The sequence below is a fragment of the Gadus morhua genome, chromosome 5 (assembly GCF_902167405.1).
Source record: "Gadus morhua chromosome 5, gadMor3.0, whole genome shotgun sequence".
Classification (NCBI taxonomy): Eukaryota; Metazoa; Chordata; class Actinopteri; order Gadiformes; family Gadidae; genus Gadus; species Gadus morhua.
In genome coordinates, this window is record NC_044052.1 from 6,860,430 (window position 1) to 6,884,296 (window position 23,867).

At 45.2% G+C, this 23,867-nt stretch overlaps 1 protein-coding gene and 1 long non-coding RNA gene across 3 annotated transcripts; one reads left to right on the forward strand and one right to left on the reverse strand.

Annotated features, from left to right (window-relative positions):
- Positions 1 to 1,709: 1,709 nt before the first annotated feature.
- On the reverse strand, positions 1,710 to 11,865 carry LOC115544376 (TRPM8 channel-associated factor homolog). 2 transcript variants are annotated; one of them, XM_030357284.1, is made up of 12 exons: positions 11,732 to 11,865; positions 8,698 to 9,374; positions 8,317 to 8,503; positions 7,611 to 7,908; positions 6,958 to 7,259; positions 5,930 to 6,098; positions 5,600 to 5,694; positions 5,053 to 5,266; positions 3,604 to 3,840; positions 3,301 to 3,524; positions 2,580 to 2,693; positions 1,710 to 2,394 (listed from the first exon to the last, which is right to left on the reverse strand). In XM_030357284.1, the coding sequence occupies exons 2-12, from the start codon at positions 9,342 to 9,344 to the stop codon at positions 2,152 to 2,154; spliced, it is 2,730 nt and encodes a 909-aa protein (XP_030213144.1). In that variant the 5' UTR covers positions 9,345 to 9,374; positions 11,732 to 11,865; the 3' UTR covers positions 1,710 to 2,151. The 2 variants fall into 2 exon arrangements, with proteins under 2 accessions (XP_030213144.1, XP_030213143.1); XM_030357283.1 differs by having other exon boundaries at positions 11,728 to 11,850.
- A 10,275-nt stretch (positions 11,866 to 22,140) lies between these two features.
- LOC115544380 (uncharacterized) lies at positions 22,141 to 23,418 on the forward strand. Its single transcript, XR_003976847.1, has 2 exons — positions 22,141 to 22,955; positions 23,351 to 23,418. It is a non-coding gene; the product is annotated as an uncharacterized LOC115544380 (long non-coding RNA).
- Positions 23,419 to 23,867: the final 449 nt, after the last annotated feature.

A 23,867-nucleotide genomic window follows, 5' to 3' on the forward strand; every position in this document is an offset into this window, starting at 1 on the left:
TGTTTGTGTTGAAATCGTGTTGAATGGCAGTTCATATGTTAATAAGCACAGAATGAACTCGAACGATGAAAAGAGAAACATTTGGTTATCAAAATATTAAAAGGATTGAAATCATGGAAAGGCTTGGGTTGACGTTGCCAAAATCAGTCCTTCGACACAAGCTGTCTCTCAAAAGATTGACCGAGTTTGATGATGGTTTAGATGGAGGTACTAGTGTTTTGAGAGATTTGTACTAAAAACCTGAGAATGCTCTGTGTCGGGCCTGTACCAGGGTACAATCACAATGCGCCTGGAGACAAAAGGATCTGAACTTCCTGTTTACATTTGACATGAAGTCGCCCTTCACCAATTCTGTAGACAAGGTGGAAGCCCACTGTGGCCTAGGTCCACTTGTATTCCAGTTTGAAATTATTATTCCCTGGGCTACAACTTAGTAGACTGAAGGAAGATACAAGGCCAAATGTATGTTTGGTGCAATTTAATGGAAAGGTCTGGATTGCTCTGCTTTTGGTACAAACAATTCTGAAGGTGTGTGTGTGTGTGTGTGTGTGTGTGTGTGTGTGTGTGTGTGTGTGTGTGCGCGCTCATGTGAGTGTTCAAGATATCTATGCAAACATAGTTGTGTTGGAAGAGCACATATGGAAAATACGTAATAACTCACAAAATCCTGTGTTAGGCTAAGACAAATATGCACAAATCAAGGAACTAAAAGAACACTCCCGCTACAAGGGGTGATCAAATAAACCTGTTTCTACACATTAATTAACAATGTCATTAAATGCACCCTACCAGTGGATTTATAGGCCAAATGACAAAATCTCCTCCATATATGCTACAGCTTTACAAGAGTGCATTAGCATTGTTGCATTCCAATCCTATTTTTATCCCGTCTCTGCCCCTTTCTTCGGTGTGTGTAAAAAAACCAGGGGGGAGATGACCTCACCATACTGCAGTTCCTTCACTTGCCTCTGGGCGTCAGCCTGCATGCCTCAAACAAGGTGCACAGAGTGGGACCCTTTGACTTCTTAAAGGGGACATATTATGAAAACAACACTTTTCCTGGGATTTTGGATGTTGTGCTCCCACACACATACAAACTCTGAAAAAAGTCTGTACATAATTTTTTGAGTGCGATATGCATTACTGAAAGTACCCCGCCTACAGTTACCAAACGAGTGAGTCAGTTTAGGCGCCCTCTCCTACGCAGGAATGGGGCACATTTGAATATTGCCTCCCACTTCTCCACCCCCCTCCAATCAGAGCATAGCTAAGATTTTGTAGACCAGTGGACGAGCACTGGGCGGAGATGTTCGCGTATTTCAGAAGCAGGGATATTCCATGCAAAAATAGATGTCTAATTTGTCAGTTTGCCATGTGACTGCCTGGCCGGGAGTCCAGCGGAGCTGCTGACCTGCCGCCGAATGTGAGGACAAAAGTGTTGATACTGCTCAATGTGTGTCAGGATTGAGCATACAAGGTTACGGTGTGAACCCCGTTCTTATGGAGGGGGGTGTGACAGCCCTCTGGCACCTCCTGATTGAGTGATCAGTGTAATGACTAACACCCATGCAGGCTGAGCTCCTCAGCTATATAAACTGTAGGAGTCAGCCACTTGATCTCTCTCTCCTTTGACGTATGGTTTGTTGAGGGTTTTGGGTTAGCTTTGCTTTGCACATACATTACATTCCCCACTCATCCACACACAGCACTCATTACTGATTGACATGCGTCACTTTAATTTACTTTATCTGTAGTTGGTTAAATAAACAATTATAGTTGAACTAAAACCATGTGTGGTCTCCTCCTTGTCATTCCCTTGAGCCGGGCTGTCACACTTCTGAGGAAAAACACCCTTAATTTCTTAAGAACCATGCCGTCAAAAATTATTAACAACATATTTCCAAAGACACAATGGCCTCCTTATTTCGCCAATGAAAATAACAAAATTCGATTTTTTTGGATACACCTGAGCCTAAGTACTTTATAAGTAATCTACAGCTTAGCTCACTAAATCTGTGTAAACTATATATAGTGCACATTCCAACCAACCACCACTAGTGCAGTAGCATTTAAAAAGGAAATGAGTCCTTAGAGCCCCGCCACAGAGCTTTCTACCCTTGAGGAGGGTCTCTTCAGGAGCAATAGGAAGGTTCACTGATAGCGAGCCATGGGGTGGTTGGTCCACGCAGGCAGCCTGGACAGCTTCTCCTCAGTGGCGCCCTCTATTGGCCAGCCCCAGGCCTTGAAGAAGGCACACAGGTTGTGCTCCACGGCCACGGAGAAGGTCTTGGTGTACAGGTTCATCTTGCCCTTGTTTTCCCTGGGCACGTTGCTCATGTCGTGGTAGGCGGCGAACACTTTCTTAAAGGCTGCCCAGCCGAACGCCTCCTGGAGCTGAGGTAGTGAGAGCAAGTGACATATAGGTGGGAAGACCATATGTAGGGGTGAGTAAGTCCTAATTTGGATGCCCGGTGAAGCCAGCGATCTGTTATTGTTTTGGAAATGGATATGAAATAAACTAATCAAAAGCTTGAGTTTTGTGTAAAATAATAATTGTTAACTATTTTTAAATCTCTCACCTGTAGGTATGTTTCCAAGGCCACCCACGTATTCCAGCTCCCAAGGTTTCTGCCTCCCTTGACGTACTCTTCTATGCGAGACAACCGAGTTTTAGGCTCCAACTGCGGATGTGCCTGCAAGGTATGCAACAGAGCAAATCTGAATGGTTGTGTTTTCGGTGCCGTAGAATAAGCCCTTTATATCCACATAGGGTGCGGGTCCTCCCTTCGTAACCCACAATCCGGTTAAGGTGCTGTCCGAGTCCGAGAGGGTTAACAATCTTGGATATCTGTGTAAAGGCCCGATGTGCTTGGATGAAAACATAATTGCTACCAGAGCACCACGGCTCTGAATAAAATACAATGCATGGGAAACATGCCAACATGGCCTGGGTGTTTAAAAAGTCATCAATTTAACTCAAAAACAAGAAATAGATAACCCCTTAGAATGCCCTGTCTTGGAAGGGTTATTTATTTTTTTATCAAATTAACCTAATTAAGTTTAGTTAATTAATTCGACCAAAATTGGAGGTATAAAGTCGGTTGCAATCTGCAACCTCCCTGCTAGATCAAACTAAATCCTACACACTGCACCGTTAAGCCAAATCATTTAAGGAGAATTTCTCCATATTTTAAAGGAATTGTTAGTTGAATACAGCAAAAAAAACTGCCTGTCTCCGATTTTAACACAAAACCAGGTCACTGTCTCCGATTTTAACACAAAACCAGGTCAGTTTTTTACCTCTGCCCTTTTAGTCCCCAGCACCTCTTCATTCACGTACACCGACCACAGGTTGTTTGTGCACTCTGAGGTGTTCGGTCTGAACTCCCAACAGTCCCTCTGCTGGTTGTGCCCCAGCTCGTGGATGAAGGCCCAGAGGTCTGTGCGTCCAGAGGCCTCTGGGTTAACCATTTGTGGGGCCACAGAGGAGCACATCATGATGGGATAGCCTGCATGCATCCAACCTGGGTGAATAGAGGCACCTATTACTGATCCATCACTAAGGCAGAGGAAGATGGAAAAAAGAAAAGAAAGGCGACTCACCGGCGGATATCTGCACATCGGCGACAAAACGTTCCTTGCGCGGGAATTTGTGGTTAACAGCTGCCAGGTCTGCGACCCCCCTCATGATCTTATCCCAGAGCGCCGCCACCTCCTCAGGGCGCTCCAGGTGTCGGATGGCGTCGGACGGCACGGTGAAGATGATGTTCTCAAACTCCAGCTCTGCCCAGGGGGCGGGGGACTGGCGCATCAGGGCCCACTCGGCCGGCGTCGTCACACCTGGTGCAGAAGGCCGGCTTAGAGGCCTTCTAGATTCACGGGTTCCATAGCAACACGATGGAATCTACGTTCATCACAGGCCCACCGACATTCGGCGACCCCACGCTATTGGACAGCAGATCACAGATCAGCCCCTATCCTCCGTGTGTGTGTGTGTGTGTGTGTGTGTGTGTGTGTGTGTGTGTGTGTGTGTGTGTGTGTGTGTGTGTGTGTGTGTGTGTGTGTGTGTGTGTGTGTGTGTGTGTGTGTGTTACGTGCTGACCTACCGCGCTCGTTATCCCTCTGGGTAGGGACAGACCTAAGGTCTGTCCCTGCCAGGTGCGATGAACTTGTAGTATGTCCCTTAGCCTCCCCTGGGTGAGTGCAATCTTACCTATCTACGGGGGTTAGATGTGAGGTACTCTCCCAAGATCCACAGCCCCCGCACGTGAACAGCGCTCTCTCTCTTACAATCCGCACCGGCTCCTTGTCCCGGTGGGCCGGGCCGTCAGTCCCGCTGGCCACCCCGCCCCTCAAGTCCCGTCGTTTAATGCACCGTGTAGATATAAGTCCCAGAAGGGTTCTCATGAAAAAGAGTCGCCGAGCAGCGTGTGTCCATCGGGCTAAAGTTCACCGACTCCGAATGTCACCTGCTGAACTCCCACAGAGGCTGCTGTTCCTGCTTATGGCTTAGTGAGCCCTGAATACCGCCCCCTCTGTGTGACGTCAGTATTGACCCTAACCCTAAGCACACACTACCCTATCGTATCAGTCTGTAACACACTGCATAATAAGCTAACACAGCCCAAAATATTGGTTGAATCTGCATGAGAATAATCAAATCTACATGCAGCAAAGGTTGTGCACTCAGTCATTGGGAAACCTTTTCAATTGCAAGCAAAGATTGCCGTGCTCAACTACATACAGTACCTTGGATACATGAATGTCATGGAAGTACTAAAACGATTAAATCTGCTTGTAATTACAACCTCTTCTTTACTGAGATTAAGCTCAAGCATCCATTCCTTTGTGTCTTGATAGAGTGCCTTCTTTACATAAATGGACTGCAGTTCTGCTCTCCAGCCTGGAGTACGTTACGCATAGTGGCAACATGGCATGAAAGATGCAACGTCCACAATGCAGCAATCAGATGCATCCCATGCAGTCAATTATTTAGTTAATTGGTAGTTAGTTGCACCTTTATTGATAATCAATGATCTTAGAGGAACTCACCTGACTTGAAGTAAGGTGAAAGAACCGCCCTTTCCACTGTGACCTTCAGCCCCTCCACCTGAGTGTCGGGCGGGGCCACGAGGTAGAGGAGCCCCCCCCACAGGTTCCACACCTGCATCATGGGCTTCGTGATACTGAAGGTCTTGTGAACACAAGGGGCTCTCCTCAGTTCCTTCAAGTGATCCAAATTGTCCGTCTGACAGCCGATCTGCACCTGGTACAACCAGAGAGACAGAAGAGGGTCAAGAGGCTGTTCAACAAAACAAAAAAGACAAGACATGCAGATATTTGCTTAGACTTATACATACATAGAACATGTAGGCAGTATATGATTATTGTTATTATACAAACTAGGTCCTGAGGCTTATCTGACTGCTGCGGAATGTGTATTTGAGTTTGAGAATTTAAGAATGTGCATGACTTGAGGGGCTGATGCACATTCCCGACGCAACCAAACTCTCAAAATGTACTGTAGATATGTTTTCATGTGAGGTTTGACGAATAAATTGACCATAAATATGAAGCTTGTCAAATAATTATCACGCACCATCCATCCTTTGTTGACAATCTGTGCTGGTAGAGATATGTAGGTCTTCATAACTGGAGTGACGTACACTCCAGTACTAATCCACTCCCTTTCACCTAATACACACAAACACACAGACAGATACACGCACATACACACACACACACACACACACACACACACACACACACACACACACACACACACACACACACACACACACACACACACACACACACACACACACACACACACACACACACACACACGATGAAATTGTTTCACTTCACAGAATAGAAAAACTCATCAGAAGCAGATTGCCCCACTTTCAAGTTGTGAAAAAGATAGAACCTGCTGTGTTTGCGTCGATTTTAAGCTGGTGTTCGACAACAGGCATGCTAGGGATGTCCTTGATCAGGTAAGGCAGGAGCGTGTCGGGGTCCAAACACTGATAGAGCTCCGTCCCAATGGTCAGCAGCAGACGGTCCTTTTCATTGCTAACGGGACAGTTCAAAGACACCTGAATAGACCACGGGAGATTCAAATTCAAGATTCAAATTCTGGTGATTTGTTTCACCGTGCATTGAAATGTTAGGGGGCTGACTCCTCATATTCAATTAAGAGACAGTGTATACTTTTTGTGCAAAAGTATGACTCATGACTTCATAATGTAAAATTTATCTATAAATATATGCAATCGTGGGAAATATATTTAAATATTTATGATGCCATCTTTCACCCATCGCAATATGTTGCACTTTTATAACAATTATTGTTGTATTATTTGATGTGTTAATCTAGCTGATAAGGTGTCTGAGGGCAGACAGCGAGGATTGAGTGACTTCTCAATGTATTAATTGTTACCGAAACAGTTGCTTTATTGAATCAGATCAGATGGCCATGTACATCCTTGATAACTGTTAACTGATAACCTAGCCCAGTGAGGGGGTAGCCCAGTATATGGATCACACAGCATGTGGTGCACAGCAGCAGTATGATTTGTTGTTGTTGTATTTAAACCTTATTTGCTGTCTTTTATATTACATGTTTTGAATGTATTGTGTTGAAAAGCTTTTTATTGTCTTGGGGTTTACTTGTGTGTTTTTACTGGGTTGGCAAAGCTTATTTTTGTACTTTGGCCGCCAGCCAAACAGTAGCAGCCTAACGACTCAACAAGCCCACTATCACAGAGCGGAGCGATGATTAAGCCCAGATGAAAGGAAAAGCCCAGATTCTGTACAAGCGGAGGACAGGCCGTGTGACGGGAGTGCGTCACAGAGGACACCAGCGCGTGGTAGACTTGGGGATAACCCTGTAGACTAGTGCCTTTGAGGGGAATTGTGAATTGGGCCCTTGTCCTTACTGATGCATGCCTTTACCTGTGGGATCCCAGCCTTTTCGACAATGGCAGTGAGGTCGGACATGACTTGTGTGTACGACGCCGACTCGTTGGCCTCCATCAACAGGTAGGTAGCACAGTCCTGACGCAGCCGCGGCATGAAGCCCTCCTCCTTCGCAGTGAGAGTCTCTCCGGAGAGCAGGTGTCTGCTGAAGCGGGATACCATGTGCTGGAAGTGGTACTGGTCTACGGAGGCCTTGACGGGGTCGGGAGCCGCGTAGAATTCCTTTGGGACCCTGGAACCCAGCACGTTCAGGCCCATCTTGCTCAGTATGCGGTTCCCTAGGGTAAAGGCAGAGCAGTCACAAAAAGGAAAAGTGCAGGAAATTCCAGGAATTTCATCATCAAATCTTATAGTGGTTAAAAAAGGTATTGGTGCTTTGTTACACCAGATTAGAAGCTGACTACCGCAATAAATATACAATGGGGCCTATATAGCGTTCCCCAACGTGAGCCTCACATAGGTGAGATGATATCTTTCCGCGGCTAGGGGCCATAAATGCAGTCACTGAAGTCTTTCTCAAGTTCTGACAGGTTTGCCTGTAGATAACCAAATGACACCCTTCCTTTTGTAAACATCCTTCGCTAGGGAGGGCATCCCAGTGAACACTGAGGATATTGTTGTTGATGTACCTGCGAAGTCAGTCAGCGGGTTGAGCTCTGGGTTACAACTGCACCAGAACCAGGCATGCCCTCCTATGAGCAGACCTCCTCCCTCCATCACAAAGTCCTGCATCTCCTGTGCCTTCTCATCGCAGTATACCGTGGACACAAACACACTCAGGTCATCAGTGAAGTCTGTATTCCGACAGCTCAGCCCTGACGGGCCGTACAGGGAGGGGAGATCAGTCAATGACGGCAGGACTCCAACTACGCCTTTCCTGCCCTGGTCCAACCATCGGAGGGCATTGTGCCATAAAGGAACCAACTCCTGTGGAGTGCAACACAAATTGTTGTCTTTGTTAAAGGCTCCATCCACAGATGATGGAGGTCTATGTGCCTCAGTACACATTCCTAAGCAGGAAGACCAGCCTCTAGGCCGGTAGGCGGATCACTGCATCTTAACAACAATTTACGACACTGAGTGGAAACTTCATGCAGGAATGTGTTACTTTGAGAATATTTCTATATATACTGTATATATATCTGTGTCATATTTTCCTTTTACAATTTCATTGTACTTGAAGGAAAATCTTTATTTTCTTGAGAATAAAGTGAATAACGGACCACTTACACAAATAAGGTATAGATCAACTAAAATGATAAGCTTTGTGCATTGGTCTTTGGCGACCTTTTCTCTTTTGAAATCATGTGATAACATCTTAAATTTCAAACCAACCTGCTGCCAAAACAATGCTTCGTGAGTGACACATAGGACACGACCCCTGCCGTAGTATGCCCCCACTAGGAAGGGGAATATCGGAAAGGCAAGAAGGCCATGGACCTGAATCTCAGAACACTCTTTCTTTAACCTGAACCCAGACACGCCCTCCAGGAGAAACGCCAAGTCGTCCGCAAAGTTAATCCTGTAGTTAGAGAGAAGGGGAAGGACTAATGACCTAATCGCACCAACATATAATATATATATATATTTAACACAAAATATGTAACACTAAATCTTCTATCAAAATGTTACTGCTGTCTTTTGTAATTTAGAAAGGGTGTGATTGTTTGAGACATTTTTGTGTTTTAATTTCCTTTTTCAGTCGGCTCTACTCACGGATCTGGATTCCAACCGCAAGGAATTGGTGGGAAAATAGAAAGACAGCCGGCCTCTGAACGGTGCTCAGAGAAGTAGATCCCCGCCACGCTGGTGACCTGGTTCCCTGGGAAGGCCATCAGAGTATTCTCCTTGGGGTGTTGTCCAGCCCAGTGCCAGGCCTGCCCTGCGATCAACAGCCCCCCTCCAGCTTTCACAAACTCCAGCAGGGCCTTCACATCAGGAGCCATGCTGTAGGCATCCACCACATACACCCCCACCCCCAGGTCTTGGAGGAAGCCCCCCACCACTTGGGCCTGGAAAACGGAGTGGGAGAGGTTATCCGCCACTGGCTTGCAGCTCTGGTGAATACCAACCAAGGGGTTTTCAGATCCATCGCCCCTGAGCCAGGTGAGGGCGTTCTCCACCAGGGCGGGGAAGGAGGTCAGGTAGCTCTCGTGACCCAGGACTACCATGCGTCCACGTCCAAATAGGGAGGCAGCCATCAGCACCTTGCCTTGGGCGTTCATGGCCAGAGGGAAGGCGTGGTCTCCTATCAGGTACAATGAGCCAGGGGTGGAATTGCCCCTCAAGTCCAGCTCCTGCAGTCCTCTCATGAGACTGGAATAGGCCTGCTGGTTGTCAAATCCAATGTGTGGGCTGGCCATGGTTTAGGTTGAGTGAGGCTCTGAATCCGGCTGATGGGGACAGGATATAAGATAACTTTCAGGGAGGATATAGGACTCTTGAAGTGTAATATAATCTAGATAATAAAATGTTGTGAGCTGCTATGTAAAAAACACATATGGAAGGATGCTTTTGTTACATTTCCTGTATTGGGGATTGTGACGCAAATAAGCACATAAGCTGCAATATCCGCACATAGCCACAAGGGAGCAGCACCAAACAAATAAGCTGCAATACCTGCACATAACCACAAGGGAAGCAGGACCAAACATATAAGCTGTAATAACTGCACAAAGCCACCAGATGGCAGCCTCATCACATATGATGAAAACGGAAGACGGCTCTCAAAACCATAGCCAATCAGACCACATACTAGGTCATAAAGGTCATGCCTACCCAGAAGAGGTCAGATACAGTGATGGATTCAATGATTATTTTCCTTGATTCAGTTCGCGTTGGTCAGTTCGCCAAGAAGAGTCCTTCAGAATCGTTCGTTCGTTCAGTCGAGTTTCGGGTAGCAGTGAATCGATTCATGGAATGCACGGTTCCCAGCCGAGTCAGTCAGACTCAGGTCCTCCCTCGTTCTCATTCCAAACGATCATGTAAGTCGGTCATCAATCAATATAACAACTTTAACCAAACGCAGCGGGACGGGGGGGGGTGTAGTAGATTATTGGATCTTTAACATATCAGCAAAATAATGGATTTGTTTAGCATTGGTGGGGGTGTCACACCAAAATTTTATCGGGGGCGAAAATTGTACGGCCTACGTAATCCGCATCGAAACATTACGTCATCGTTCGACGCGATTGTCCGTTGCCAGGCAGGTTTCAAAAAACATTCGCGCTCATCGAGACGAAATAACATAATACAGAAAACACTTTTTTTTACTTTATATTTGTATTGTATTGAATTTAGCTAGTAATTGCTAAATAGTGTTTAGTGTTTAAATTGTATTGTAGTTTATGTTTGTATTGTATTTAATTGTTTAATCGAATTTAGCTAGTAAACTGAGGGTTTAAAGTTTATCGAAATTTATATTTGTATTGTATTTAATTATTTAATCAAATTTAGCTAGTAAACTGAGTGTTTAAAGTGTAACGTAGTCTAGCTTGCTTGTGTTAATTTAATTTAGATAATAGCCGTCATCGTTCGACGCGATCATCAGTTGCCAGGCAGGTTTGGAATTTTTGAAGGCGGATTACGTAGGCGGTACAATTTTCGCCCACGGTACAATTTTGATGTGACGGGTCCCGGTGGAGAACAAACCATGAAAGACCGAGACAGATTGACGAGACATTCAAATATTTGATTAATCTGGCATAACACAGAAAGTACAAAGACAGCATGCATTTATCATTTCACTGACACTGAATCATATTATCGTTTGCTCGCTCACTAAGCCTCTTCCCTCTTCACCACCCACACTCAGTGAACGAACAGCGAGTCAGCGACTAGTGGGTCTGGGAGGAGTCGAGTCTGAGAACGAACGAGACGAACGAGAGAGAAGAATCAGTTTGGTTTGTTCGTGTTAAAGATTTGTTAATTCGAACTGATTCGGTCGCGAACGACCTATCACTAGTCAGATACTCTAGAGGCAGGGCAACCTCAGATGCCCTGCTAAGCGTCTCTCCACGCGTGTATATACATATTCCCCTCCTTTTCCTTCATAGTTACCATACCGAAACTTTACAAATAAAATGAGTTAAAAGCGATCCTGATTCAAGTACCTTTTCTAAAAGAATGCAACAGGAATAGTATTTTTAAAGAAGGCAATATTTAACTACAGCAGCTGAGCCGTCCTTTATAAGCTATTTGGAAGTGTATGGTGTTCATAATATGTTTATGTCATAAAAAATCACAGAAAAACCGACAATGTGGCTGGGTAACAAATGTGTGTCAAACCCGTAATGAAGACGTAAAGGAATCTTTCCCTCTATAGAATAAATAGTAGTACTTATACATAGAGGCTTTTGGCAACCCTTGAGGCGTAATTGTCAGGGACACATTAAGACCATTGGAAACACTTGGAGTAGGACATTTTAAAACAGGTTACACTTGCTGCAGTAAATGCCAATCTTTGGATGCAATAAATACGAGGTTACTGAGTTGGACCGAGCGTTGGGGCAGGCAATGTGCAATGCTGATTGGCCCGCGCCTCCTATCTCATCGTATGAAAAGTATATTGCCTATCCAATTAGATTACACAATATGCAAAAGATCACTGATCTTTGACGTAGGCCTCTCAAATTCCGCTAAAACATCTTGCCTGACAAAATATCATAAATTAAAATTGTTTTGCAAAGCTTAAATTACAGTTCTAAAATCAACATTCATACGTAAAAGATAAAATAAACAAATTACCCACAACTCAAATAGCATCTATGGCGGTGGATCTTCCAAAAAGGTTGTCGTTGGATTGTACTTTGAAACAGCCCACTTCAAAAAGACTTAATAACAGCCTAACGAACTGTGTATAGCAGAAGAGTAGAAGTGATCAGAGCAATGGTCTTTAAGCACACAGAGAGGGACACTCCCCTAGGTTGGGCGGGGGCCTGGGAGGAGCTAAACATACTGGACTGATGAAATGGATCTCTGCGATTTTGTTCAACCGGACCATAAATAGTATTGCAAGTGGGCCACTTCATGATGAAATCCATGGTGCCAATCTCGTAACCTGTTTGTAAACTTATTGAAATCATCAGTAGTATGTAAAAAACATAATAAATGTGTAAACCTTACAATATGTATACTATCTAGCCTTCTCTTTACATGCGTTTTGGGAAATAACATCAGTTTCAAGAATGACGTCATTGTTGCAGATGAAGGGAATCATTGATAGGCAAGGGGATCATCTGCTATTAATTGAGGCTGTTCATTCTGCAATAGCAAACGTTGAATTGGATATGCAGTGAACATTTGCAAGAATTTGCCGTTTGGTTCAAATATGGTTAAACTTTAAATAAAGTTTTAGGATTTATTTAGCTGTTTCACTGAGTGGCAAGAATATTTGTGATTATTATAATGAGCTGTGTGGACAAGTCGTTCTCGACCAATCATGGGCAAAAAAAAACAACCAATGGGCGACGGCACTGCAAAAAAAAAAATGTGCATGACAACAAAAAGTACGCTGATAAGGCATCAGATCATAACATGCCATGAATAGAGAATTAATTATGCAACGTTTGACCAATCGTTTTATAATTTTATCGGTCCCATGGCATGCTACTTTATGGATGCTTTAATATAGATATTAGTGGGCCCCTAACACACTATTTGAAGACGCTCCCGAAATTTAGCCGTGGTGCAGAATTACAGCCGCTACGAGCAAGTCGCACATTGATCTTTCCCCAAACGCGCCGTTTCCGTGTCTGTAGCCTTAACGCAAATTAGGAGGAGAGAGGCGGGTCCAGGAGGAGGGTGGGTTAGTGGCCCTGAGCAGCTTGCAGCCACAGTTCCATGTGCTCTGTTTTGGATGTATCGCAAATGCGAGGCGCACACAGCCTTTTGCCGTGTTCTGTAAATATTCTAGAACATTCCGGGGGCTCCGGCCGGAGTCCTGGAGCTCTATAACTAAATGATATAATATTATACATAGATATCTATATCATATAATATATATTATCACGTCCAAAAGCTGTGTGCGCCTCTAGACGATATTAGGAATCTCAAACGACTGCGTCGGGTTCTCCGACGTCTCTGGTTCTACCACTTCCACATCAATCTGAAGTAGACTGAACCGCGACATGGAGGAGAAAGGGATTGTTGCCCGCGATTGTTGACCGCAATTGTCTCCCGCCAGAGCCCCGCTGTCGAGGCACCACCGCCTCGGAAGCGGGCAGCGGGCAGCGCCGAGGTACCAACGCCCCGTGGCGGTGTTGCCTCGGCAGCGGGCAGCGGGGCAGCGGGGAAGTGGGGCAGCGGACTGCGGGCAGCGGACTGTGGGCAGCGGGGCAGCGGACAGCGGGCAGCGGACTGCGGGCAGCGGGACTCCGGCGGGAGACAATAGTGTGCAACAATCCCTTTCCCCTCGACGTCGCGGTTCATGTACTTCAAGGAGTCAAAGCCAAAGTTCCTTTCCACCAATACCTTCTCAACCATGGCTGAGATAACCCCCACTACGAGTCTCGTTGTGGAAATACCAGAGACGTCAGAGAACCGATGTTTTATGCGCCATAACAACAACAGCTTGGACAACAACGGTTTTCCAAATAACAAAGAAGTGTACAACACTTGTACAGTTTGTGTACACACACACACACACACACACACACACACACACACACACACACACACACACACACACACACACAGACACACACACGTGGCGCTGGTCGGGCGGGAAAGGCAGAGAAAGGGGAGGTTGCCAATGAATTATCCAAAAATAATTGACCGCCGGAAGTTGTGAAGTGCCCATGCAAGTGAACGGAACGTTGAAAAGACCAGTGTAATAAGCTCAGATAATTATGAGACATATTCTGAATTATATGATGTATCTTAGAGTCAGGGCCCTCTTCAAGCCATGATGAACCCACAGAAGAAACCAGTGAGGTTGAAATAGAAGAAGGGGAGAAGGAGGACAGTCTAAGAGGCAGCACTGTCACAGTTTATTAGCTTATTTCTGTCTATAGTAACTACAAGACAGGTAAATGTGTAACTTAATACTAACTAACTATCTAGTGTACAAAGTAGCCTAGGTAAGCAGGTAGGTTTATCATGTTATTATTTTCTTCTGATGATAATGACTACCCAATTTCGACCCATAATACCCAATATTTACTGATTATAAAATGTGAATGAATATATAACATAAACAATGTAGGTTATATATAATATATATATATTAAAAAATATATAATATATATGACTGGATATCAATCAAAGGCTCATAATTATATTCATGCCATGCACTAAAAAAATTTAAGTTTTCTCTTTTCAAAACGCCACCTCAAGTGTATAATTAGCCGTATTATGTTATATTTTTTGCTGGAAAAGGAGGGATTGGCAGCGGAAAGAGGTCATAGTGAAAAAAATGTTGTTTCGGCCTGGCATTCGAGAGGGCCTAGTGCACGTCTCCGTTAACTTCTTGTGTCCGAGGTTTTTTCCCATGAATGACGTTGATGGTTTTTAGGCACTGTGGTGACTGTTTATCACTAAAAGTGTTTTAGTGATAAAGAGATTTTTAGACTGTTTCAGCTGCTGCTCAATGACTCTCACGTTCCTCTGCTTGCGATCATTGAGATTCACCATTTTTTTATCCATTTATTGAAAAGGTCCAAAGACAAAGAACGACAACCTCGTTGCTGACCGATATGTAACCATTTATTTGTAGGCCTATATAAATTACTGATAGCATTTTTTTGTAAATAGTTGGATGGAATCTGTTTCTTAAGCAATAACATTGAACTGTATTGTTTTCTAGGCCAACATACATGTTGTTGCCATTATATGTTATGTGGAGCAATCTTTCCTATCCATGATGTTAGACCTCTCGCTTATGATGCTACAATGCTAACGATGCTAAAAAACAAGAATATTTCTGCATTCAGTACGTCATGAACTAGGGCGTGGCTAGGCTCCCATGATTCGGTAACATATCTCTCCTTGATGTTGCCCTGCGCCATTGAGCAGTTTACATAGGAATGAATGGGCGCCATTTTGGAATCCGCTGTAACATTCTATTCTGACCAGTATTACGGCTCAAGGTGACCCACTGGAAACGGGGTGCTCACGTATAATTTCCTGCTACTGGAATTATGTTGAGCGCTCCCAATTGGAGAACACATGCCATGCATAGCCCTATATTCCATATGGGTTACAGTTGTACCATACTTTTTGAGGGACAAGAAAAACGGGGGGGGGGGGGGGGGGGTCTTCTGCTTTCAATATAACACCAGGTCAACATGATTTATTGGACAAGTAGTGAACAGTACTATTTCAAGGTTTCTCCAAGACCTTAACAACGTCCCCATCGATAAGCCATAGGTGTATTACTGATGATATGATCGGCGACGCTCTGACTGTATTTACCGTCATAGGTGGTGACACCGGGGTTAACAGGAGAAAACCAGCGATGACTTCTCTCTCCACGCAAAAAAAACAACAGGGTCCTGACCTTTTGAAACTCGTGGTGACCTTGTCATAGTGACTACCTAGGGCCGAACCCGGGCAGGCAAGTTCCCTTTTCCTACACATTTAGATGACGACATAGAAATGTTGCACAATACTTTTTGAGTGACAAGAAAGAATGGTGGGGGGGGGGGGGTGGGTTCTTCTGCTTATAATGTAACATGAGGTGAACATGATTTATGGAACAAGTAGTGAACAGTACTATTTCAAGGTTTCTCCAAGACCTTAACAACGTCCCCATTGATAAGCCATTGGCGTATTAATGATGATATGATCGTCGACGCTCTGACTGTATTTATCGTCATAGGTGGTGACACCGGGGTTAACAGGAGGAAACCAGCGATGACTTCTAGGGATGGGAATTGATAAGAATTTCACGATTCCGATTCCGATTCTGCTTATCGATCCGAGTCCTTATCGATTTTCTTATCGATTCTCATTGGGTGAGAAAATAAGTATAAATGTGTTTGTTTGTATTAAATCTCTTTAATATCTGATCAGAAGTGCTTCTAGTATTAGGAAATTGTACATTTTCAAATCAATTGGTCAAGACGAAAAAATATATGTTTGGCTTTTTAAACCCAAATGCCATCATTATGTGCCATACAACTAAAAACACAGACTGAAAACAGCCAAGTAAGAGCTTGTGCCTTTTGGAATGCTAACAGTGCTCATTTGCATTCAACTTGTAACAAAATTCAACTGACATAAACAAAATGAAGCATTGATTAGACAGAGATTTATTAGATGGGCCTACCTAATAAACCGTTGGAACACACACGATCGGAAACCATAGCAACGCTGGTAAACAAACCCCGAGAAGCCCAATCCCTATGAGAGCTCCCCACGCTACCGCCATCCGGAGGCGACAGAGCTGTGGGCCGTGATATTATATATACAATTATAATATATTATATACTATTATATATAGAGCTCCGGGAGTCGCAAACTGCAACAATCACTTTCTCCTTTGTTTGACGGCTGATTTGCTGTTACGTTACACATGTCACTGAGTTATCACGCTGTTGAACGCTGATTGGCTGTCATCACGACAAAAATTGTCGCCGGTTTTCTCCCGCGAAAAATTCGCCCTTATACGCGTCTCTACGTTCACTTTGTATGGGATCTTGTCGCCCCGTCGCGTTTGGTGTGAACGCACAATGCGATTCTTCCTCGGCGGCACCATGTTTGCTGCGTTCTGAACCAAATCAAAGCAGCGTGTGTGTGACGTCGCAACGCATTTGCCGCGACCGGAACCGATAAGCGGAATCGCAATTTTGCTAATGATTCCAAGGAATCGGTTGACTTGGAACCGGTTCCGAACAAGAACCGGTTCTCGATTCCCATCCCTAATGACTTCTATCTCCACGCAAAAAAAAAAGGGTCCTGACCTTTTGAAACTCGTGGTGACCTTGTCATAGTGACTCTACACAGGGCCGAACCCGGGCAGGCAAGTTCCCCTTTCCTACACATTTAGATGACATCATAGAAATGTTGCACAATACTTTTTGAGAGACAAGAAAAAATGGCGGGGGGGGGGGGGGCTGTATACCGCCAACAACCGCAACATCTACCAGTCGGAGCCAGAGAGCATCCAGTCCGTCACACTAATCGGTGTAATGGAGAACACCTGCGGTGGAGGATGAGGAAGATGAGGTACCCTTTAGAAGGCTGTTTCATGTTCTCGTAGGGTAGAGAACTGGGAGCACGAGAGAACCAGGGAACCTCCAGGACCCGATATGGGCAGGCCGACAAGTGGGTCTAGCGGACCTTTCCCCAACGTTCCCGAGGAAGCCCGCACGCAAGAACTACGTTCGCCGTCGAGGAACGCCAGCACAGCAGTTTAGACGGGAGCGACCTCCCTCTCCAGGGACAAGACCGGCCCGGCCGGAGAGACAATTCGCAATGACTTTTCCATGGCTCACGGAGCCATTAGTATTATTTCCGTTAATCCCGCGTTGGGCACCGACCCGCAGGTTTTTCTGTTATACATTGAATAAACCCCTCTTTTGGCCTTGAACAGACCTGGGCGTTTGGTAATTCCTGAGAACTAGAGACAATCCTGGGGCCGGGTCGCCACATATTGTTGAGAATGCAGGCAACCTGACCACGCTACAGACTAGTGGGCAGGTTTACCAACCCACCTGCCAATGCAGAACCCGGATGGGGCCAGCATCAGCAGCGGGACCAAGCCCTGGCAGCCGCCACCCAGAGGGACACCGCCGAGAGCCTCGTCCTTCTCCGGGAGGCGGTACTACGCCTCACCCAACAGGCAGTTCATGAATCCCTGACCTCCGCGCCAACCAGCCGCCTCACCAAACTCGGTATGGACGACGACGTGGAGGCCTACTTGGAGGACTTTGAGAGGACAGCACGTCGGGAGAGCTGGCTGGAGGACCAGTTGGCCCACATCCTGTTCCCCTTCCTCACCGGACCCGCACAGCAGGCAAGCCAGGACCTGGCGCCGGAGCGCGCCAGTCAGTTCTCGGCATTGAAACAGGCGATATTGGCATACGGCCAAGACTAATGTGAAGGCTGCGTGTTTGTTTGTAAGATGACGCTTAAGATGCAATGGATTCACTTCTAAGACCACCACATACCACCTGTGCTTCGTTCACTGTCACCGTTTTTTACAGTTCTGCTCGAAACATTCTCCCCCTGTCTTGTCATGGCAATTTCCTTCAACAGTGTGCAAAAAGCACACAACACTTGTAGACAATTAACCTAGGTTTAATGCATGCATGCATTAGACTCCTCTCTAGCAGAGTGAGTCCAGAATAAAGTGTGACAGAGCTATTTATTCAGTTTCCCATCCTCCCCACATTGCAGATAATCAAATCAGGTAATGTTTACCCAAGAAACAGAGTTGCCTGTGTTCTCATAAAGCAGGACTCTGAGGAGGGTAGGCCGGTTACCCGTAGAAAAGGGTTTACATTTGGATGCCACTGAGGGAGGTGGGACAGCTGGCCAGAGCACAAAGGTTAGGGTAAATTCATAGACGACAGTGAGGAAAAGCAGGGTGGCAAGACAATACACGGAATGGAAAACAAAGCCAATATGACTAATAGGTAACATCTGTATTTTTCAACACAGTCTGCATTCTCATCAAGCATGAGACGAAGCGGTGGACCAGACATCCTCGGCAAGGGCTGGTGGGGACATGTATTGAATGTGCTCTGAGCGTATAGTCCAAGCAAGTGTCTCCGTAGAGCTTCCCTGTTAGCCTCCGTGGCCGGCATGGGGAGCGTGTTTGGCCTGGTTGGAGGTTCCACACGCCACGGGCAGTCACGTGGGTCTGAGGTCGCGAGGTTGACCTCCCCGAGTGTTGGGAACCTGTCTGAGATCATGCCCAGGTCCACACAGGCTGCACGAGACAGGAATATACGGTCTGAGGTGTCAGTCACGTACGCGATCTGGCGCGTCTCCATTCTTCGGGCGTCGCTGCTGTTACCAGCGAACCTGACGACAGCGGCCACGAGACTCCGTATGCCTTCATTATTTGCGGCCTTCATTGTCATGGATACGGGAATGAGGTCGTCTGTGGTCAGGCCCATCTGTTGGGCGACCTTGACGCCGATCAGGCAGCTCTGGCACCCAGTCTCAGCCATGGCAGGCAGGGTCACAGTGCGGGTGCGCTTCCGGAGGTTGGGGCCCAGTGCTTTGTAATCCTCGTTTTCAATCCTAAGTACGAGGTGGATGTATGGCTGTGAGTTGGACGGGCGCTTCATCCACTTGTCGCTCATATCATCATACAGGTGGTGAGCGAGGGGGAGTGTGCGTACCATGTCGGCGGTGCTGGTGAGTGTGCACAGCGCACGGCGGTCGTCTGCTGTTCGTCGCACACCCCATCAGCCTCCTCCGGTGCGGGCCTAGATGATCGGCCACCCAGGCAGACCTTGTCGAGGTGGTTCCAACGGTTGCATTTCCGGCACGTCTTGCCGTATGCGGGGCACTCGGCGCGCCACTGAGGCATTTTGCTGTGGCCTGCCTCGCCGCAGTAGATGCACGTCCCCTCGGCCTTGACCTTCGATTTCTCCGCTCTGGCGCCCGCCCTGGCGCGAACGTCCGGCTGCTTCCCCTGTCGATATGAGCTGCTGATAGTGTCGGTGCTCTGAGGGTCAAGCAGGCGTGATGCTGAGCGCTTTCCTGACTCTTTGGCTTCGATGTACTCTATCATGTCCTTTATTGGCATATCCTGATTCTTTTCGCCAAGCAGATCGAGCTGTATTTCTTGGTCTGCTATGCCGCGGGCGATCACATCGCGCAATATTTCCTCTGTGAAGTCGTTGACTTGGTCACACCCCTCCTTAGTGCATGTCATTTCGTATTTACACGTGCCTGCCTGCCCCTTTAAGCGAGCATGAAATGATCGGATGGGCTCTTCGTGTCCCTGTCGCATGTTAGATAGGGCCACTCGAGCAACCATTGTGTTTTCTGCACGGACAGCGAATGCCCTCATGGCAGAGAGAACGTCCTTTTCATCACTGTCCACTAGGCTTTTAAATTGAGCGGAAGTACATGGGCGGGCGGAGCCAGGCTAGCGGCGGGCTATATTCTCGCCTTCCTCCTTTGTAAAGCGCATTGTATTGCCTTTGGGCCGATATGAAGTTAACTGCACCCATTCGTTCTGCCGCGGCACTCCAATTGATTTCTTTCCAATATTCGTCCAATCCACTCCAATAGTGGTCCTGCATTGAGTTTAAATCCAACTCTAATGAATAAATGGTCCAGTTTTAAGTTTCATAGAATATTTATACATTCCCATGGGCATGTTAAATATGTGCTACCCCGCCACTCGTAACACACTTGTAAAATGCAGTCGTCAATTGATGGAATGGGTTATTTAATAGATCATCACAAACCAAATTTGTAATTGATCAAATTAATCACAGATAAATATTACTGAAATGGCTACTTTTTGGTTGAACACATATGTACAAATATTTATGATTCCCCAATGTTGACCCGAAGTTGGCGCCATTGATTGATAGACTGTCGGTACTAAAAGGTGTCGGAATGGGGGCATGTCGGAATGGGGGCATGTCGGAATGGCGGCATGTCGGACTGGCGGCATGTCGGACTGGCGGCATGTCGGACTGGCGGCATCTAACCCCAACTGATGTAGCCAGCTAGCCTGCACCGTAGCAGTTACTGTCACACTGTTTAACCTGCAAGCTAGCTAGCCTGCACTGTAGCAGTTACTGTTACTGTGAAAATGTTTAAACTGCAAGCTAGCTAGCCCACAGAAAACACCAAGCTAATATCAGCTACTGTTACAGGTACAGCTATATATAATCTCCCTCTGTCTATTCCCCATCAATTCACAAGCTCCAGAGAAAAAGTATTTTGTAATTACATTTACAGTTTTTTTCAATTGCTTGAACACATTTTGCAAAACTTGGCTCATTGTGACTAAACTCAACACACAAGCAAATAAGACACAACACTGAGAAATATACCATTCACATCTATGTCAAATTGAAAGTCTTCTATTGAAACCTAACAATCCTTTGTCAAAATGTCACTCTGATGACAAAATGATGCACACTTGTATCATATGAATACACTTTCAGATCAGCAGCAACACACTAGTCTACATTATATAAAACACTGCAGTCTTCCATATTCACTGTCTTTATTCAGGTCCACAGAAGGCACGTTTTCACAACAACCAAAAAATCTAATACTCAATACTGTACATTGCAGTACTGTACTTTACAGTTCAGTAAATTCAGTTTAAGCTAAAATATAACAAAAATTGAGCAAAAATACACAACTGTACTGTAAACACAGAAAAACACGCAATTGTGCGTGGGTGGGCTTATGGATCCTCGCCTTGTATGCCGAATCCATCCATGGATTGACCTTACCTCAATGTCTCTGCAGGCCTGTTCCATTGCCTGCAGAAGAGGCATGCGGGCATTTGGTTGGCGGTCATATGTACACTATATCCTCAAGCCGAAAACAAAACCTTCTATAGGGTTGAGAAATGGCGAGTATACAACTTCAAATTGTTTATGGTTGGTGTACCAGTTCCGGACCAAAACAGCCAGATGGAAATGAACATTATCCCAGACAACAACAAACCTGGGCTGCTCTGATCTGTCCTGTTCAGCTGCATCATGAAGTGCATCTAGAAATGTGATGTGTATTATTTTTGCATGATGGTGCAGTTACCCTCAAAGGCTTATGGAGGCACACAGTGATATATTTCCCCCGCGCTGCCCCGGAACGTGCACAATTGCTCTTTGGCCCTTTTGTAGCTGGCTGATAGGTTTTCAGTTTTGTGAGGACGTATTTTCAAGTGTGTATTTAAGTATTTTCAATTAACCAATGTGTTTTGTATTTTGAATAGATGTGTTTTCCCAATGGTCAAATGAGGTCATATTGAATTAAGTGTCTTATGTATGAATAGTGTGTAGCGTGCAGGAGCAAGTGTGTTAAAGAAAGGAGCAAGTGTGTTGCACAATTGCAACTAAAGCGCAAAGCAGCGCTTTTGTTGCAGAGCAGAAGGGACAGCAACTATCGAGGGCAGAATAATCCCTACGTTGCTGTGGATGGTGGGCAGTCTACCCTAAAATCCTAGTTCGATGTGACCCTTTTATGGGAAATTATACCTGTTTAAGGTATAGTTACATGTGTTCAGGGGCGCTGCCTGGCGGGGAAAAGTGGTACTGATTCTAAGGGCCCAGCCCAACGCAGCACGGCCCACGGCCCGCGGATGGCAATTAATAATAAAATATTAATATTCTTGCCTTTTTTTTTTTTTTTTTTGAAATGTCTCATTACAAAGAAATGGTAATTGGAAATAAACGTATTAAACTCAGAACTGTCGATTTCCATAACCTTTTCGTTAGTTATTTAACATATTGTCATTTGCCCTTCCCCCTGAGCTCTTGCGAAATGGTTCAGCCGCAACGCGCGATGCGTTGAATCGAACAGCATCCGAAATGTGAGATGCTGGCACTGGCAGCAGGTGTACAGAGCGGCTGGGCTGGCTGAGGTCAGGTCTTAACCACATGATGGTGAACTGGTGGTGACAGCTACAGAAATGAAGTCAGGTTGGCAAAAACTGAAGGAAAGACGGGAGAAAGAGGAGAGGGCCAAAAGAGGCAGGCAACTGGTCACTAAATTTTTCGCCAATAAAGAAGGTATGCTCACTTAATGACCTTGCGTTTTCAAACTCTATCAAATGGTAGGCTAACAAGCAGAATTCTTGGATTAGCCTCCAAGAGAGCATGCTAGTTAGCATTGTTTCCTATTTAAAAACTCCACCTTTATTGTCACAGCGAACAAACGGCAAATGTGGACGAACGACCGTGATAAAGTAGTCTTTTAATACAAAATATTTTTTTCAAAAGAACCTAACGGGGTGGTGTCTTAAATATGTGCATTTTCAACTTCAGGAGGAGGACAAGATCCGTCCACGGCCACCACGACTGGATCCCATTTCGGAGAAGGAGGTAAGCAGCATTAGTTTGGTAGGATGTTAGTTGCTTTAGGATGAAAGTTTTGAATGAGGTTGCCTAGGCTAGATCATATTTCAGTATTGCTAATAACGGTCAGTCGTTAGGTTCGAGAAAACATAGAATGTTTTTCTTTCTTTTACTGTAACTCTTGTTACTTGTAAGGCCAGTGAGTGTGAGTTAACGAAATGCATCCAAGCATGTATAGGCTAATTGAAACCTGCATTCTTCTAACCGATTGTTAGAAGCTGAAGTGTAAATATTTGTGTTGATGTCAAGCAATTGTAATGTTAATTCAGTTCCTATAAGAGTCTATCTTTTTAATGTATCTTTTTTATGTACTATTTATGGATATTTGAAATTTTACTTGCATAATAAATTTCTGTTTAAAGTAAGCAGAAACGGTGGATTTTTTTGCAGTGCATCATGTCTTCTGAAAAGACTATTGCAGTTATACAAGGTATGAAATTGTGAGTACTCTTATGGTTTCTTGGGGCTCTGGCTGTGAAGCATCCACAGGCTTATGCTGCCATGTACTGGTTTAACATTGTAATGTACTCTCAATTACAAAGCAAGGTCACTAACTACATGAATGGGCAACCAATAATCAAACTGACAATTGTAGTACAGTTTCAAGCTGCTTACAGACAATTTTAGCATAACAATCAAATTTCTGTCTTTGTGAATCTGTACACACAGCTTTATTTTCAACACAAAATTCCATTGGATTTCCATAGGTATTTGTGTTGTGTGGAAAACAGTGTGTTTGGATTTGCTGAAAAGTTGATGTGTTGAAACCAAACTGGGTCAAGTCCAATTTTAGCATGAGAGAAGGACATTGTTGTAAAATTGTGTTTAAGCAGCTATTGGACAATATGTATAAGACTGCTGCCTAAAAGACAGTAGGCT